The following is a 19543-nucleotide window of genomic DNA, read 5'->3' on the forward strand; positions in this document are numbered from 1 at the left end:
GTAATAGATCGCCCCGGTCATTAGGTCGACATGGAAAAAGGTCAACATGATTTATTTTTATTTATTTTTTTGTGTAGCTTTCTTCATAAAGTGACGGGAAACCCCAATTAGTGCACTGTGCCCCCTCGCATGGCTCACTTTGCTCACCATGTTTCGGGCAAGGTGTCTCGCTCCACTACCGCTGCACTTGGCACGGGTTACTGTTCACAATCCTAGTCCACGTGGATCGTTAAGTACGAAAAATTTTAAAAAATTAAGTAAAAAATATGATAAACTCATGTCGACCTTTTCATGTGTCAATCTAGTGACCACGTTGACCTAATGACCATGTCGACCTATTGAGTGTCGACCTAAAGACCGGATACCGCTTTGCGACCCCGACCAAGCCCAAGGTTGACTGGTATCCGTTCACATGGTCGACCATGTTATGGTCGACAGTCATTAGGTCGACCACTATTGGTCGACATTGACATGGTCGACATGGACACATGAAAATGGTCGACACGTGAAAAGGTCGACATGAGTTTTTTTAACTTTTTTTTCTTTTGGGGAACTTTTCCATACTTTACGATCCACGTGGACTACGATTGGAACGGTAATCTGTGCCAAGCGAAGCGGTAGCGGAGCGAAGGCACCATGCCTGAAGCATGGCGAGCGAAGTGAGCCATGCGAGGGGACGCGGTGCACTAATTGGGGTTCCCAGTCACTTTACGCAAAAAACGACACCCAAAAAAGTAAAAAAACTCATGTCGACCTTTCATGTGTCGACCATGTGTCCATGTCGACCATGTCAATGTCGACCAATAGTGGTCGACCTAATGACTGTCGACCATAACATGGTCGACCATTCATACCGGAACCAGGTTGACTTGTTCCATTTTCATTATTGTATTGTTTTCCTACAATTACACAGCATCAACGGCGACAGCAGAAAATACAGGATAAGACGATGACGCTCAGCGATCACAACGTGAGCCATCCTGCGGATGAAGAGTCCGTCTCCGACAATAACACAGTGGGTAACAACGCTGAGCAGCAAGAGGAAACTGATGGACTTTGTTTAAGCACAACTGATAAAACAGATGTGGAAAAGACTGAGGAAGGTCTAGAGCAACAGGAGAATGACATGGAATTGTGTCTAAACAATCTACAAAGCAATGCGGACGTAGATGCAGAAGACCTTAGTCGTGAAGCTGTAGGAAATCTGGACGATGGTCACGGATTGGGTACAGGAAATGTAGATAACAATGAAGGCAGTTCGGAAAATCTAGAAAATAACTCTGAAGTGATTGAGGTTCTAGAAAACTCTGATAGTAGTCTAGTGGACATGGATAACAGCGATGGTAAAGAGGGGACTTTAGATGTAGAGAGTCTTCAGGCGGAAGACGACACTGAGGTCAGCCGACTAACAGACAACATCAACAGGCTCAATCTGAGCTCTGACCTTGAACCCAATGACATTGAGATTGAAATAATTGATGAACCTCCTCGCGTGCAAATCTACGAGGTGGTGAACGAAGACCCTAAAACGGCCTTTTGCACCCTCTCGGACAGAACGGAGATGCAGTTAGACGAGTGGTCTGTCCTGAGTTGCCTCTATCATTTCACTCGCACGGAGAACCTGGTGGGCAATAACCAGCTGCTGTGTAATACCTGCACACAGAAACAGGCCACAGCAATAAAAAATAACACTAAAGGTAAGATAAACCTAGAACCTACACAGAGCCATATGCTACAACTCCCCATCTTCATAATATAAAGGGGAGACGTATCAAATCTTCCAGAGACGTAAAGTGGAGAATTTGCCCATATCAAGCAATCTGCTTCCAGCTATCATTTATCTAGCACAGTCTATAATATTAATTAGAAGATTATAGGTTGGTACGGTCAACTTCTCCACTTCCTCTCTTGAAGGTTTGACATATCTCCCGCCATAGTCAGATTTGTAAAGTAGGAGTTTTGAAAAGAGAATCCAGCAATGACCTATTCTGGGCGGTCTCCCTCCAACAGTCATTGAATTAATCAAAGATCTTCTGCATCACAAAGTTGCATTGTACTGTACCTGAAGGCTAAAGGTGTGTGTGTGTGTGTGTGTGTGTGTGTGTGTGTGTGTGTGTGTGTGTGTGTGTGTGTGTGTGTGTGTGTGTGTGTGTGTGTGGAACACTGCACTGGCCATGTCTTGGTGTGTGAATTTACCAATGAGTACAAAAAACTTTTGTTAGTGATGAGGTTAGAAAACAGTGTCACTTACCAGCCCATACATGAACAACTGGATACCACAGGCTTAAAAATGTTGTCGCTTCCTTCTGATGTGTTCTTACCTTGCCCAGTCCTCTGTGTTCATTTGCAAACAAGAATGTGTTTACTTTTGCGTTAAGTTACTGCGAAAGAAGGTTTCTACCTTCGAGGCAGTGAAACTTCCATTCTGGGGCGTTCCGAATCGAGCTACTATTCAAGATGGATCAGAAGAGAGAGAGTCTCACTTTACCATCCAGCTTTTAACGGTTTTCAAGGGTACAGATGTGTCCTCATAAACTATTTTTGCAGTCGCACCAAACGGGCCTTATCAACACACCAGGTCCCATGCGCTAAGTTTCTTTTCTGCTTGAAATGTGACGCAACAAAGCCGCTTCATGAGATGGTCCTGAATCTATATACAAAGTGCTACAATGCAGCTGTTCTGTCTGCAACTTTCTACATATCTAAAACTAATCCTTGTGTAGTTTAAATCCTGGCCTGTTGTCTCTGGTACAGATTAAGAGGTATATTCAATAAGAGTCGGATCCATTCCAACATGCAGTTGTCGGAATTGATCCGACAACCCCTATTCAATGGACGGCCATATCCGACTGTCTGTTTTGGCCGTACACAGGGTCCTGTCAGGCCGCTGCTGTCAGCGGCTGCGGATGCGCTGACAGCAGCGGCCAGGGGAGCAGAGATCGCGGCCGTGAGCGGGAGGGGCTTGCTGCGGGGGACATGTGTGGAGCGGCGGGGGAGGCGCTGCAGGAAGAGAGTTGCTGCGGGGGGAACAGAGATCGGAGGTCGGCAGGAGGGGCTGGCAGCGGGGGAACATGTCTGCGGCGGCGGGGGGAGGCCCTGCAGGGAGAGATCTCTCCCTGCAGCACCTCCCCCCGCTGGCCGTCGATCTCAGTTCCCCAGCCGCCCGCAGCACCACTCCTCTCCTCACCTCAGTCTGACTTGTTTTCAAGTCGTATTGAGTTTGTCGGAAAGGGGGCCAAAACCTGTCTGATTTGGCCCCATTTCTCTGACGTCCTAGTGGATGCTGGGAACTCCGTAAGGACCATGGGGAATAGCGGCTCCGCAGGAGACTGGGCACATCTAAAGAAAGCTTTAGGACTAGCTGGTGTGCACTGGCTCCTCCCCTATGACCCTCCTCCAAGCCTCAGTTAGATTTCTGTGCCCGACGAGAAGGGTGCACACTAGGGGCTCTCCTGAGCTCTTTGTGAAAGTTTTAGTTTAGGTTTATTATTTTCAGTGAGACCTGCTGGCAACAGGCTCACTGCATCGTGGGACTAAGGGGAGAAGAAACGGACTCACCTGCGTGCAGAGTGGATCGGGTTTCTTAGGCTACTGGACATTAGCTCCAGAGGGACGATCACAGGTTCAGCCTGGATGGGTCCCGGAGCCGCGCCGCCGGCCCCCTTACAGAGCCAGAAGAGCGAAGAGGTCCGGTGAAATCGGCGGCAGAAGACGATCCTGTCTTCAGATAAGGTAGCGCACAGCACCGCAGCTGTGCGCCATTGCTCTCAGAACACTTCACACTCCGGTCACTGAGGGTGCAGGGCGCTGGGGGGGCAGCGCCCTGAGACGCAATAAATCGATAAAACCTTATATGGCTAAAATAAATGCATCACATATAACTCCTGGGCTATATGGATGCATTTAACCCCTGCCAAAACATATAGAAAAACGGATAAGGACGCCGAGAAAGGGGCGGAGCCTATCTCCTCAGCACACTGGCGCCATTTTCCCTCACAGCTCAGTTGGAGGGAAGCTCCCTTGCTCTCCCCTGCAGTCACTACACTACAGAAAGGGGTTAAAAAAGAGAGGGGGGCACAAATTAGGCGCAGTATAAACAATACAGCAGCTATAAAGGGAAAAACACTTATATAAGGTTATCCCTGTATATATATATATATAGCGCTCTGGTGTGTGCTGGCAAACTCTCCCTCTGTCTCCCCAAAGGGCTAGTGGGTCCTGTCCTCTATCAGAGCATTCCCTGTGTGTGTGCTGTGTGTCGGTACTTTTGTGTCGACATGTATGAGGAGAAAAATGATGTGGAGACGGAGTAGAGTGTCTGTAATAGTGTTGTCACCCCCTAGGGGGTCGACACCTGAGTGGATGTACTGTTGAAATTGCGTGACAGTGTCAGCTTTGTATAAAAGACAGTGGTTGACCTGAGACAGCCGGCTACTCAGCTTGTGCATGTCCAGATGTCTCATACAGGGGCTCTAAAGCGCCCGTTACCTCAGATACAGACGCCGACACGGATACTGGCTCCTGTGTCGACGTGAAGAGACAACCGTGATTTCCAATAGGGCCACACATTGCATGATTGAGGCAATGGAAAATGTTTACACTTTTCTGATAATATGAATACCACCAAAAAAGGGGTATTATGTTTGGTGAGGAAAAAACTTCCTATAGTTTTCCTGAATCTGAAAAATAAAATGAGGTGTGTGATGATGCGTGGGTTTTCCTCCGATAACAATTGATAATTCTAAAAAGTTATTGGCAGTATACCTTTTCCCACCAGTGGTTAGGGTGCGTTGGGAAACACCCCCTACAGGGGATAAGGCGCTCACACGATTGTAAGAACAAGGGCTCTACCCTCTCTTGAGATGGCCGCCCTTAAGGATCCTGCTGATAAAAAGCAGGAGGGTATCCTAAAATGTATTTACACACATACTGGTGTTATACTGCGACCAGCAATCGCCTCAGCCTGGATGTGCAGTGCTGGGTGGCGTGGTCGGATTCCCTGACTGGAAATATTGATATCCTAGATAAGGACAGTATATTATTGCCTATAGAGCAATTAAAAGATGCTTTTCTATATATGCATGATGCACAGCGGAATATTTGCCGACTGGCATCAAGTATAAGTGCTTTGTATCTACCAGTAAAGTGGTCAGGGATTCCAAACGGCATTTGGAATTGCCTTAAAAAAGGGGATGTACCCTAGGTCGCCTCTCAAAATAAGACGCCGTATTATCAGGCGCAGTCCTGGTTGGCAAGCGGACAAAAGGGTTCCTCTTTTCTGCTCGTGACAGAGGGAGAGGAAAATGGCTGCAGAGATCAGCCAGTTCCCAGGAACAGAAACCCTTTTCCGCCGCTGCCAAGCCCTCAGTATGACGCTAGGGCTTTACAAGTTCAGGCACGGTGGGGGGCCCGTTCTCAGTGAATTTCAGTGCGCAGTGGGCTCACGCGCAAGTAGACCCCTGGATCCTTCAGGTAATATTTCAGGGGTACAAATTGGAATTCGAGACGTATTCCCCTCGCCGTTTCCAAAAAGTCTGTTTTACCGACGTCTCCCGCTGTCAGGGAGGCAGTTTTGGAAGCCATTCACAAGCTGTATTCCCAGCAGGTGATAATTAAGGTACCCCTCCTGCAACAGGGAACGGGGTATTATTCCACACTATTGTGGTACCGAAGCCAGACGGCTCGGTGAGACCGATTTTAAAATCTAAAATCTTTGAACACTTACATACAGAGGTTCAAATTCAAAATTGAGTCACTCAGAGCAGTGATTGCAAACCTGGAAGAAGGGGACTACATGATGTCTCGGGACATCAAGGATGCTTACCTTCATGTCAAAATTTACCCTTCTCACCAAAGGTATCTCAGGTTATGGTACAGAACTGTCACTATCAGTTCAGACGCTGCCGTAGGGATGGTCCACGGCACCCCGGGTCTTTACTGAAGTAATTACCGAAATGATGATATTCCTTCGAAGGAAGGGAATTTTAGTTATCCTTTACTTGGACGATTCCCTGATAAGGGTAAGATCCAGAGAACAGTTGGAGGTCGGTGTAGCACTATCTCAGGTAGTTTTGCGGCAGCACGAGTGGATTCTCAATATTCCAAAATCGCAGCTGGTTCCGACGACTTGTCTTCTGTTCCTAGGGATGATTCTGGACACAGTCCAGAAAGAAGGTGTTTCTCCCGGAGGAGAAAGCCAGGGAGTTATCCGAGCTAGTCAGGAACCTCCTAAAACCGAACCAAGTTTCAGTGCATCAATGCACAAGGGTTCTGGGTAAAAATGGTGGCTTCCTACGAAGCAATCCCATTCGGCAGATTCCACACAAGAACTTTCCAGTGGAACCTACTGGACAAATGGTCCGGGTCGCATCTTCAGATGCATCAGCGGATAACCCTGTCACCAAGGACAAGGGTGTCCCTCCTGTGGTGGTTGCAGAGTGCTCATCTTCTAGAGGGCCGCAGATTCGGCATTCAGGACTGGGTCCTGGTGACCACGGATGCCAGCCTGCGAGGCTGGGGAGCAGTCACACAGGGAAGAAATATCCAGGGCTTATGGTCAAGCCTGGAGACAAAAATATCCTGGAACTAAGGGCCATTTACAATGCCCTAAGTCAAGCAAAACCTCTGCTTCAGGGTCAACCGGTATTGATCCAGTCGGACAACATCACGGCTGTCGCCCACGTAAACAGACAGGGCGGCACAAGAAGCAGGAGGGCAATGGCAGAAGCTGCAAGGATTCTCTGCTGGGCGGAAAATCATGTGATAGCACTGTCAGCAGTGTTCATTCCGGGAGTGGACAACTGGGAAGCAGACTTCCTCAGCAGACACGACCTCCACCCGGGGGAGTGGGGACTTCACCCAGAAGTCTTCCAACTGATTGTAAACCGTTGGGAAAAACCAAAGGTGGACATGATGGTGTCCCGTCTTAACAAGAAACTGGACAGATATTGCGCAAGGTCAAGGGACCCTCAGGCAATAGCGGTGGACGCTCTGGTGACACCGTGGGTGTACCAGTCAGTGTATGTGTTCCCTCCTCTGCCTCTCATACCAAAAGTACTGAGAATCATAAGAAGGAGAGGAGTAAGAACGATACTCGTGGTTCCGGATTGGCCAAGAAGGACTTGGTACCCGGAACTTCAAGAGATGCTCACGGAAGACCCGTGGCCTCTACCTCTAAGAAAGGACCTGCTCCAGCAGGGGCCTTGTCTGTTCCAAGACTTACCGCGGCTGCGTTTGACGGCATGGCGGTTGAACGCCGGATCCTGAAGGAAAAAGGCATTCCAGATGAAGTCATCCCTACCCTGGTCAAAGCCAGGAAGGATGTAAGCGCAAAACATTATCACCGCATTTGGCGAAAATATGTTGCGTGATGTGAGGCCAAGAAGGCCCCTACAGAGGAATTTCAACTAGGTCGTTTCCTCCATTTCCTGCAGACAGGACTGTCTATGGGCCTAAAATTAGGGTCCATTAAGGTTCAAATTTCGGCCCTGTCGATTTTCTTCCAGAAAGAACTGGCTTCAGTACCTGAAGTTCAGACATTTGTAAAAGGGGTACTGCATATACAACCTCCTTTTGTGCCTCCAGTGGCACCTTGGGATCTCAATGTTGTTTTGAGGTTCCTTAAGTCACATTGGTTGAACCACTCACCACTGTGGACTTAAAATATCATCTCACATGGAAGGTGACGATGCTGTTAGCCCTGGCTTCAACCAGGCGTGTGTCAGAATTGGCGGCTTTTATCATATAAAAGCCCTTACTTAATTTTTCATTCTGACAGGGCAGAAGTGAGGACTCGTCCTCAATTTCTCCCTAAGGTGGTTTCTGCTTTTCACATGAACCAACCTGTTGTGGTGCCTGCGGCTACTAGGGACTTGGAGGACTCCAAGTTACTTGACGTTGTCAGGGCCCTGAAAATATATGTTTCCAGGACGGCTGGAGTCAGAAAATCTGACTCGCTGTTTATCCTGTATGCAGCCAACAAGCTGGGTGCTCCTGCTTCTAAGCAGACTATTGCTCGTTGGATTTGTAGTACAATTCAGCTTGCACATTCTGTGGCAGGCCTGCCACAGCCAAAATCTGTAAAAGCCCATTCCACAAGGAAAGTGGGCTCATCTTGGGCGGCTGCCCGAGGGGTCTCGGCTTTACAACTTTGCCGAGCAGCTATTTGGTCAGGGGCAAACACTTTTGCTAAATTCTACAAATTTGATACCCTGGCTGAGGAGGACCTGGAGTTCTCTCATTCGGTGCTGCAGAGTCATCCGCACTCTCCCGCCCGTTTGGGAGCTTTGGTATAATCCCCATGGTCCTTACGGAGTTCCCAGCATCCACTAGGACGTCAGAGAAAATAAGATTTTACTTACCGATAAATCTATTTCTCGTAGTCCGTAGTGGATGCTGGGCGCCCATCCCAAGTGCGGATTGTCTGCAATACTTGTACATAGTTATTGTTAACTAAATCGGGTTATTGTTGTTGTGAGCCATCTTTTCAGAGGCTCCTTCATTGTTATCATACTGTTAACTGGGTTCAGATCACAAGTTGTACGGTGTGATTGGTGTGGCTGGTATGAGTCTTACCCGGGATTCAATATCCTTCCTTATTATGTACGCTCGTCCGGGCACAGTATCCTAACTGAGGCTTGGAGGAGGGTCATAGGGGGAGGAGCCAGTGCACACCAGCTAGTCCTAAAGCTTTCTTTAGATGTGCCCAGTCTCCTGCGGAGCTGCTATTCCCCATGGTCCTTACGGAGTTCCCAGCATCCACTACGGACTACGAGAAATAGATTTATCGGTAAGTAAAATCTTATTTTCCGACAGAAGCACGTGGATTGGCGTCTATTCCGCCGATCCACGTGTTTTCCAACAAGTCGGAAATTCCCGACTTGTCGGTAAAAATCGGCCCCTATTGAATAGGTCGGAACCCCTTCCAACCTATTTCTTTCGGAAGCTGCCGTCTTTCCGACAAGGCGGCAGCTTCCGACAGTTATTGAATACACCCCTAAGTGGTGGTTTGCTGTGTCTGCAATGCAAATAAGATGCAAAGTTAAAGAAAAAGTTTCTCTGCTAAATGCTTGGCGAGGTGCACTCATGTTGCATAGCTTATTGAGGCTAGATGTATGAGGACAATTCTGTAGCTCTGCTGGTGGCTGAGAAGAAACAGCCTCAACAGATGTCAGCTGCTCTCATTCTGGGATTGGGTGATTAGGACAACGGGCACCAGTCTTTGAGGCTTGGGGGAGGTGAGACAGGTCTTTAGTCAGTGTGAATAGTTCCTTCCCCTGGACTGAACAGTAGGTAAAAATCTGCCTCCGGTGTGCTCCCTGTATATGGAAATCTTTCGGCCCAGGCAACTAGTAGTAAGCAGATGTAGATATTTACACCATCATTTTGCAAAGAACATTCTACCCACTAGTGTAATTTCAATGTGTAATTTGTTTTTACTACTTAATTTACTACCATTTTTTTTGTGTGTTTTTTTTAAGGCGATAATAAGTTTGTTTACACGAATGCCAAGAAACAGATGTTGGTGTCTGCGCCGCCTCCTATCCTGACTCTTCATTTAAAGAGGTTTCAGCAGGTAAATCCGCCACCAGTTCTGGTGAAGCTGTTATTAATAGTGGAAGTGTTGGTGGCTTGCTCACTTATTCCTTAGGAGGACACAAGAATTGAGCATTAGAGGTGCAGCACTCTCCCTTTTACTATAGTCACCTCTTCCTCCACAAGCCCGCATAACATGGAGCTATCCAGCTTTATCTTTGTGTCCAGACTGTTTACTTTTCTAAAGTTCCTTATCCAACATTTTATCTATTACCTGTATTATCTTGGTGCTAATATCCTTTTTTTTAATTTTCTTTATTTTAATTTAGAACGGTTTTAATCTCCACAAGATCAATAAGCATATAAAGTTTCCAGAGGTGATTGATCTGGCCCCATTCTGTACTGTCAAATGTAAGGTAGGTTGCAGCCAGTGTGTGTGTGTGCTCCACCACCTGAGAGCTAATGTGACCACACCAGGTGAATGGAAATGAAAGGAGTAAACGTCAATGTAACAGTGTAAATTGTGCAGTTGTAACATTTTCTAATACAACACGGGGTAATTCCAAGTCGATCGCAGCAGGATTTTTGTTAGCAGTTGGGCAAAACTATGTGCACTGCAGGGGGGGGTCAGATATAACGTGCAGAGAGAGTTAGATTTGGGTGGGTTATTTTGTTTCTGTGCAGAGTAAATACTGCCTTTATTTCTCTGACGTCCTAGTGGATGCTGGGAACTCCGTAAGGACCATGGGGAATAGACGGGCTCCGCAGGAGACTGAGCACTCTAAGAAAGAATTAGGACTACTGGTGTGCACTGGCTCCTTCCTCTATGCCCCTCCTCCAGACCTCAGTTAGAATCTGTACCCGGCTCGAGCTGTTTGCACACTAGGGGCTCTCCTGAGCCTCTAGTAAAGAAAGTATTTATTAGGTTTTTTATTTTCAGTGAGATCTGCTGGCAACAGACTCACTGCTACGAGGGACTTAGGGGAGAGAAGCGAACCTACCTGCTTGCAGCTAGCTTGGGCTTCTAGGCTACTGGACACCATTAGCTCCAGAGGGATCGAACACAGGCCCAGCCTCGGTCGTCCGGTCCCGGAGCCGCGCCGCCGTCCCCCTTGCAGAGCCAGAAGCAAGAAGAACATCCTGGAAATCGGCGGCTGAAGACTCCGGTCTTCATTAAGGCAGCGCACAGCACTGCAGCTGTGCGCCATTGCTCCCTATGCACACCACATACTCCGGTCACTGATGGGTGCAGGGCGCTGGGGGTGGGGGGGGCGCCCTGGGCTGCAATTAGAGTACCTTAAATTGGCAAAACAACACATAATATAGTCTAATAAACTATATATGTGTAAAAATCCCCTGCCATAATATTAATAAAAGAGCGGGAGAAACCTGCCGAAAAAGGGGCGGGGCTATCTCCCTCAGCACACTGGCGCCATTTCCTCTTCACAGCTCATCTGGAAGACAGCTCCCCAGGCTCTCCCCTGCAGTTTCCAGGCTCAAAGGGTAAAAAAGAGGGGGGGCACTAAATTTAGGCGCAAAAACTGTATTGTATAGCTGCTATAGGGAAAATCACTTTCTGTAATAGTGTAAATCCCTGTTTATATAGCGCTGTGGTGTGTGCTGGCATACTCTCTCTCTGTCTCCCCAAAGGACTTTGTGGGGTCCTGTCCTCAGTCAGAGCATTCCCTGTGTGTGTGCGGTGTGTCGGTACGGCTGTGTCGACATGTTTGAGGGGGAGGCTTATGTGGAGGCGGAGCAGGTGCCGATAAATGTGATGTCACCCCCTGCGGGGTCGACACCAGAGTGGATGGATATGTGGAAGGTATTAATCGACAGTGTCAACTCCTTACATAAAAGGTTCGATGACATAACAGCTGTGGGACAGCCGGCTTCTCAGCCAGTGCCTGCCCAGGCGTCTCAAAGGCCATCAGGGGCTCAAAAACGCCCGCTACCTCAGATGGCAGACACAGATGTCGACACGGAGTCTGACTCCAGTGTCGACGAGGATGAGACATATACACAATCCACAAGGGGCATCCGTTGCATGATTACGGCAATAAAAAATGTGTTGCACATTTCTGACATTAACCCAGGTACCACTAAAAAGGGTATTATGTTTGGGGAGAAAAAGCAACCAGTGGTTTTTCCCCCATCAGATGAGTTGAATTAAGTGTGTGAAGAAGCGTGGGCTTCCCCCGATAAAAAACTAGTGATTTCTAAAAAGTTACTGATGGCGTACCCTTTCCCGCCAGAGGACAGGTTACGCTGGGAGACATCCCCCGAGGGTGGATAAAGCGCTCACACGCTTGTCAAAAAAGGTGGCGCTGCCGTCTCAGGATACGGCCGCCTTAAAGGAGCCTGCGGATAGAAAGCATGAGGCTATCCTGAAGTCTGTATATACACACTTAGGTACTATACTGAGACCTGCTATTGCTTCAGCATGGATGTGCAGTGCTGCAGCAGCATGGTCTGATTCCCTGTCTGATAACATTGATTCCCTTGACAGGGACACTATATTGCTAACCATAGAGCATATTAAAGACGTAGTCTTATCTATGAGAGATGCACAGAGGGATATTTGCCTGCTGGCATCTAGAATAAATGCAATGTCCATCTCTGCCAGGAGAGTATTATGGACTCGGCAGTGGACAGGTGATGCGGATTCTAAAAGGCACATGGAGGTTTTGCCTTACAAGGGTGAGGAATTGTTTGGGGATGGTCTCTCGGACCTCGTTTCCACAGCAACAGCTGGGAAGTCGACATTTTTACCTCAGGTTCCCTCACAGCCTAAGAAAGCACCGTATTATCAGGTACAGTCCTTTCGGCCCCAGAAAGGCAAGCGGGTTAAAGGCGCGTCCTTTCTGCCCAGAGGCAGGGGTACAGGGAAAAAGCTGCACCATACAGCCAGTTCCCAAGAACAAAAATCCTCCCCTGCTTCCACTAAATCCACCGCATGATGCTGGGGCTCCACTGGTGGAGTCAGGTGCGGTGGGGGCCCGTCTCCGGATCTTCAGCGACCGGTAGGTTCGCTCACAGGTGGATCCCTGGGTTCTACAAGTGGTATCTCAGGGATACAAGCTGGAATTCGAGACGTCTCCCCCTCGCCGTTACCTCAAATCAGCCTTGCCAGCCACTCCCCCGGACAGGGAGGTAGTGCTGGCGGCAATTCACAAGCTGTACCTCCAGCAGGTGATAATAAAAGTTCCCCTCCTTCAACAGGGACGGGGTTACTATTCCACAATGTTTGTGGTACCGAAACCAGACGGTTCGGTGAGACCCATTCTAAATTTGAAATCCTTGAACACTTATATAAGGAGGTTCAAGTTCAAAATGGAATCGCTCAGGGCGGTTATTGCAAGCCTGGAAGAAGGGGATTACATGGTATCACTGAACATCAAGGATGCTTACCTGCATGTCCCCATTTACCCACCTCACCAGGTGTACCTCCGTTTTGTGGTACAAGACTGCCATTACCAATTCCAGACGTTGCCGTTTGGTCTGTCCACGGCACGAGGGTATTTACCAAAGTAATGGCCGAAATGATGATACTCCTTCGAAAGAAGGGAGTTATAATTATCCCATACTTGGACGATCTCCTTATAAAGGCGAGGTCCAGGGAGCAGTTGTTGGTCGGAGTAGCACTATCTCAGGAAGTGCTACAACAGCACGGCTGGATTCTGAATATTCCAAAGTCGCAGCTGGTTCCTACGACGCGTCTGCTGTTCCTGAGTATGATTCTGGACACAGAACAGAAGAAGGTGTTTCTCCCGGAGGAGAAGGCCAAGGAGTTGTCATCTCTGGTCAGAGACCTCCTGAAACCAAAACAGGTGTCGGTGCATCACTGCACGCGAGTCCTGGGAAAGATGGTAGCTTCTTACGAGGCAATTCCATTCGGCAGGTTCCATGCAAGGATCTTTCAGTGGGATCTGTTAGACAAGTGGTCCGGATCGCATCTTCAGATGCATCGGCTGATCACCCGGTCCCCGAGGTCCAGGGTGTTTCTGCTGTAGTGGCGGCAGAGTGCTCATCTTCTAGAGGGCCGCAGATTCGGCATACAGGACTGGGTCCTGGTGACCACGGATGCAAGCCTCCGAGGTTGGGGGGCAGTCACTCAGGGAAGAAACTTCCAAGGACAGTGGTCGAGTCAGGAGGCTTCCCTACACATAAATATTCTGGAACTAAGGGCCATTTACAATGCCCTAAGTCAGGCAAGACCCCTGCTTCAAAACCAGCCGGTGCTGATTCAGTCAGACAACATCACGGCGGTCGCCCATGTAAACCGACAGGGCGGCACAAGAAGCAGGATGGCGATGGCAGAAGCCACAAGGATTCTCCGATGGGCGGAAAATCACGTGATAGCACTGTCAGCAGTGTTCATTCCGGGAGTGGACAACTGGGAAGCAGACTTCCTCAGCAGGCACGACCTCCACCCGGGAGAGTGGGGACTTCATCCAGAAGTCTTCCAACTGATTGTAAACCGTTGGGAAAGGCCACAGGTGGACATGATGGTGTCCCGCCTAAACAAAAAGCTAAAAAGATATTGCGCCAGGTCAAGGGACCCTCAGGCAATAGCTGTGGACGCTCTAGTGACACCGTGGGTGTACCAGTCGGTTTGTGTTCCCTCCTCTTCCTCTCATACCAAAGGTACTGAGGATAATAAGAAAGAGAAGAGTAAAAACTATACTCATCGTTCCGGTTTGGCCAAGAAGGACTTGGTACCCGGAACTGCAAGAAATGATCTCAGAGGACCCTTGGCCTCTGCCTCTCAGACAGGACCTGCTACAGCAGGGGCCCTGTCTGTTCCAAGACTTACCGCGTCTGCGTTTGACGGCATGGCGGTTGAACGCCGGATCCTGATGGAAAAGGGCATTCCGGTTGAAGTCATTCCTACGCTGATAAAAGCTAGGAAAGATGTGACAGCAAAGCATTATCACCGCATATGGCGAAAATATGTTGCTTGGTGTGAGGCTATGAAGGCCCCCACAGAAGAATTTCAGCTGGGTCGTTTTCTGCACTTCCTACAGTCAGGAGTGACTATGGGCCTAAAATTGGGTTCCATTAAAGTCCAGATTTCGGCCCTGTCTATTTTCTTTCAAAAAGAACTGGCTTCACTGCCTGAAGTTCAGACGTTTGTTAAGGGAGTGCTGCACATTCAGCCCCCTTTTGTGCCCCCGGGGGCACCTTGGGATCTCAACGTTGTGTTGGATTTCCTAAAATCACATTGGTTTGAGCCACTTCAGACCGTGGAATTAAAATATCTCACGTGGAAAGTGGTCATGCTTTTGGCCTTGGCTTCGGCTAGGCGGGTGTCAGAATTGGCGGCTTTGTCCTGTAAAAGACCCTATGATCTTCCATATGGACAGAGCAGAATTGAGGACGCGTCCCCAATTCCTCCCTAAGGTGGTATCAGCGTTTCATTTGAACCAACCTATTGTGGTGCCTGCGGCTACTCGGGACTTGGAGGCCTCCAAGTTGCTGGACGTAGTCCGGGCCCTGAAAATCTATGTTTCTCTGACGTCCTAGTGGATGCTGGGACTCCGTAAGGACCATGGGGAATAGCGGCTCCGCAGGAGACAGGGCACAAAATAAAAGCTTAAGGATCAGGTGGTGTGCACTGGCTCCTCCCCCTATGACCCTCCTCCAAGCCTCAGTTAGATTTTTGTGCCCGGCCGAGAAGGGTGCAATCTAGGTGGCTCTCCTGAGCTGCTTAGAATAAAAGTTTAGTTTAGGTTTTTTTTGTTTTTTTTTCAGTGAGTCCTGCTGGCAACAGGCTCACTGCATCGTGGGACTAAGGGGAGAAGAAACGGACTCACCTGAGTGCAGAGTGGATCGGGTTTCTTAGGCTACTGGACATTAGCTCCAGAGGGACGATAACAGGTTCAGCCTGGATGGGTCACCGGAGCCGCGCCGCCGTCCCCCTTACAGAGCCAGAAGAGACGAAGAGGTCCGGTGAAATCGGCGGCAGAAGACATCCTGTCTTCAGACTAAGGTAGCGCACAGCACCGCAGCTGTGCGCCATTGCTCTCAGCACACTTCACACTCCGGTCACTGAGGGTGCAGGGCGCTGGGGGGGAGCGCCCTGAGACGCAATATAACAGTATATACCTTAGGTGGCAAAAAGAATACATCACATATAGCTCCTGGGCTATATGGATGTATTTTAACCCCTGCCATTTTTACACAAAAAAGCGGGAGATAAGGACGTCGTGAAGGGGCGGAGCCTATCTCCTCAGCACACAAGCGCCATTTTCCCTCACAGCTCCGCTGGAAGGACGGCTCCCTGACTCTCCCCTGCAGTCCTGCTTCAGAATCAGGGTAAAAAAGAGAAGGGGGGGCATTTTTGGCAGCAAATAACGATAATAACAGCAGCTATAAGGGAATAACACTTATATAAGGTTATCCCTGTATATATATATATATAGCGCTGGGTGTGTGCTGGCAGACTCTCCCTCTGTCTCTCCAAAGGGCTAAGTGGGGTCCTGTCCTCTATCAGAGCATTCCCGGTGTGTGTGCTGTGTGTCGGTACGCGTGTGTCGACATGTATGAGGAGGAAAATGATGTGGAGGCGGAGCAGTTGCCTGTGTTGGTGATGTCACCCCCTAGGGAGTCGACACCTGACTGGATGATTGTATTTAAACAATTAAGTGATAATGTCAGCAATTTGCAAAAAACTGTTGACGACATGAGACAGCCGGCAAATCAATTAGTGCCTGTCCAGGCGTCTCAGACACCGTCAGAGGCGCTAAAACGCCCGTTACCTCAGTGGGTCGACACAGACCCTGACACAGATACTGAGTCTAGTGTCGACGGTGACGAGACAAACGTAATGTCCAGTAGGGCCACACGTTACATGATCACGGCAATGAAAGAGGCATTGAACCTTTCTGACACTACAAGTACCACAAAGAAGGGTATTATGTGGGGTGTGAAAAAACTACCAATAGTTTTTCCTGAGTCAGAGGAAATAAATGAGGTGTGTGATAAAGCGTGGTTTTCCCCCGATGAAAAACAGCTAATTTCTAAAAAATTATTAGCATTATATCCCTTCCCGCCAGAGGTTAGGGCGCGTTGGGAAACACCCCCTAGGGTAGATAAGGCGCTCACACGTTTATCTAAACAAGTAGCGTTACCGTCTCCTGATACGGCCACCCTCAAAGAACCAGCTGATAGAAGGCTGGAAAATATCCTAAAAAGTATATACACACATACTGGTGTTATACTGCGACCAGCAATCGCCTCAGCCTGGATGTGCAGTGCTGGAGTCGCATGGTCGGATTCCCTGACTGAGAATATTGATACCCTGGATAGGGACAATATTTTGTTAACTATAGAACATTTAAAGGATGCATTACTATATATATGTGATGCACAGAGGGATATTTGCACCCTGGCATCAAGAGTAAGTGCTATGTCCATCTCTGCCAGAAGAGCGTTATGGACGCGACAGTGGTCAGGGGATGCGGATTCCAAACGGCACATGGAAGTATTGCCGTATAAAGGGGAGGAGTTATTTGGGTCTGGTCTATCGGACCTGGTGGCCACGGCAACGGCTGGAAAATCCACCTTTTTACCCCAGGTCACTTCACATCAGCAGAAAAAGACACCGTCTTTTCAAACTCAGTCCTTTCGTTCCCATAAGTACAAGCGAGCAAAAGGCCACTCCTTTCTGCCCCGGGGCAGAGGAAGAGGAAAAAGACTGCACCATGCAGCCGCTTCCCAGGAGCAGAAGCCCTCCCCTGCTTCTGCCAAGTCTTCAGCATGACGCTGGGGCTTTACAAGCAGACTCAGATATGGTGGGGGCCCGTCTCAAGAATTTCAACGCGCAGTGGGCTCACTCGCAAGTGGATCCCTGGATTCTACAGGTAGTATCGCAGGGGTACAAACTGGAATTCGAGGCGTTTCCCCCTCGTCGGTTCCTGAAGTCTGCTTTACCAAAGTCTCCCTCCGACAGGGAGGCAGTTTTGGAAGCCATTCACAAGCTGTATTCCCAGCAGGTGATAATCAAGGTACCCCTCCTGCAACAAGGAAAGGGGTATTATTCCACGCTGTTTGTGGTACCGAAGCCGGACGGCTCGGTGAGACCAATTTTAAATCTGAAATCCTTGAACACTTACATAAAAAGGTTCAAATTCAAGATGGAGTCACTCAGAGCAGTGATAGCGAACCTGGAAGAAGGGGACTATATGGTGTCTCTGGACATCAAAGATGCTTATCTCCACGTCCCAATATACCCTTCTCACCAAGGGTACCTCAGGTTTGTAGTACAAAACTGTCATTATCAGTTTCAGACGCTGCCGTTTGGATTGTCCACGGCACCTCGGGTCTTTACCAAGGTAATGGCCGAAATGATGATTCTTCTACGAAGGAAAGGCATTTTAATTATCCCTTACTTGGACGATCTCCTGATAAGGGCAAGATCCAGGGAACAGTTAGAAGTCGGAGTAGCACTATCTCAGGTAGTGTTACGTCAGCACGGGTGGATTCTAAATATTCCAAAATCGCAGCTGATTCCAACGACACGTCTACTGTTCCTAGGAATGATTCTGGACACAGTCCAGAAGAAGGTGTTTCTCCCGGAGGAGAAGGCCAGGGAGTTATCCGAGCTAGTCAGGAACCTCCTAAAACCAGGCCAGTTCTCAGTGCATCAGTGCACGAGGGTCCTGGGAAAAATGGTGGCTTCTTACGAAGCGATTCCATTCGGAAGATTCCATGCAAGAACGTTTCAGTGGGATCTACTGGACAAATGGTCCGGATCGCATCTGCAGATGCATCAGCGGATAACCCTGCCGCCAAGGACAAGGGTGTCTCTCCTGTGGTGGCTGCAGAGTGCTCATCTACTAGAGGGCCGCAGATTTGGCATTCAGGATTGGATCCTGGTAACCACGGATGCCAGCCTGAGAGGCTGGGGAGCAGTCACACAGGGAAGGAATTTCCAGGGCTTGTGGTCAAGCATGGAAACATCTCTCATATAAACATTCTGGAACTAAGGGCCATTTACAATGCCCTAAGTCAAGCAAAACCTCTGCTTCAGGGTCAGGCGGTGTTGATCCAATCGGACAACATCACGTCAGTCGCCCACGTAAACAGACAGGGCGGCACGAGAAGCAGGAGGGCAATGGCAGAAGCTGCAAGGATTCTTCGCTGGGCAAAAAATCGTGTGATAGCACTGTCAGCAGTGTTCATTCCGGGAGTGGACAACTGGGAAGCAGACTTCCTCAGCAGACACGACCTTCACCCGGGAGAGTGGGGACTTCACCCAGAAGTCTTCCACCTGATTGTAAACCGTTGGGAAAAACCAAAGGTGGACATGATGGCGTCACGTCTAAACAAAAAACTGGACAGATATTGCGCCAGGTCAAGGGACCCTCAGGCAATAGCAGTGGACGCTCTGGTAACGCCGTGGGTGTACCAGTCAGTGTATGTGTTCCCTCCTCTGCCTCTCATACCAAAAGTACTGAGAATCATAAGAAGGAGAGGAGTAAGAACTATACTCGTGGTTCCGGATTGGCCAAGAAGGACTTGGTACCCGGAACTTCAAGAGATGCTCACGGACGAACCGTGGCCTCTACCTCTAAGAAAGGACCTGCTACTGCAGGGGCCTTGTCTGTTCCAAGACTTACCGCGGCTGCGTTTGACGGCATGGCGGTTGAACGCCGGATCCTGAGGGAAAAAGGCATTCCAGAAGAAGTCATTCCTACTCTGGTCAAAGCCAGGAAGGACGTAACCGCAAAACATTATCACCGCATTTGGCGTAAATATGTTGCGTGGTGTGAGGCCAAGAAGGCCCCTACAGAGGAATTTCAACTGGGTCGTTTCCTTCATTTCCTGCAAACAGGACTGTCTATGGGCCTAAAATTAGGGTCCATTAAGGTTCAAATTTCGGCCCTGTCGATTTTCTTCCAGAAAGAACTGGCTTCAGTACCTGAAGTTCAGACATTTGTAAAAGGGGTGCTGCACATACAGCCTCCTTTTGTGCCTCCAGTGGCACCTTGGGATCTCAATGTGGTGT

At 48.9% G+C, this 19543-nt stretch overlaps 1 protein-coding gene across 4 annotated transcripts in view; it reads left to right on the top strand.

Annotated features, from left to right (window-relative positions):
• The window catches only part of USP16 (ubiquitin specific peptidase 16), a 67190-nt gene that overhangs the window by 41981 nt on the left and 5666 nt on the right, over positions 1-19543 (top strand). For all 4 annotated transcript variants that reach the window (XM_063956394.1, XM_063956393.1, XM_063956392.1 and 1 more), the window contains exons 14-16: positions 914-1697; positions 9480-9574; positions 9864-9950. In XM_063956394.1, coding sequence (XP_063812464.1) covers positions 914-1697; positions 9480-9574; positions 9864-9950 — 966 coding nt within the window. The remainder of the gene's footprint in view (positions 1-913; positions 1698-9479; positions 9575-9863; positions 9951-19543) is intronic.

The sequence above is a fragment of the Pseudophryne corroboree genome, chromosome 2, assembly GCF_028390025.1.
Source record: "Pseudophryne corroboree isolate aPseCor3 chromosome 2, aPseCor3.hap2, whole genome shotgun sequence".
Taxonomy (NCBI): domain Eukaryota; kingdom Metazoa; phylum Chordata; class Amphibia; order Anura; family Myobatrachidae; genus Pseudophryne; species Pseudophryne corroboree.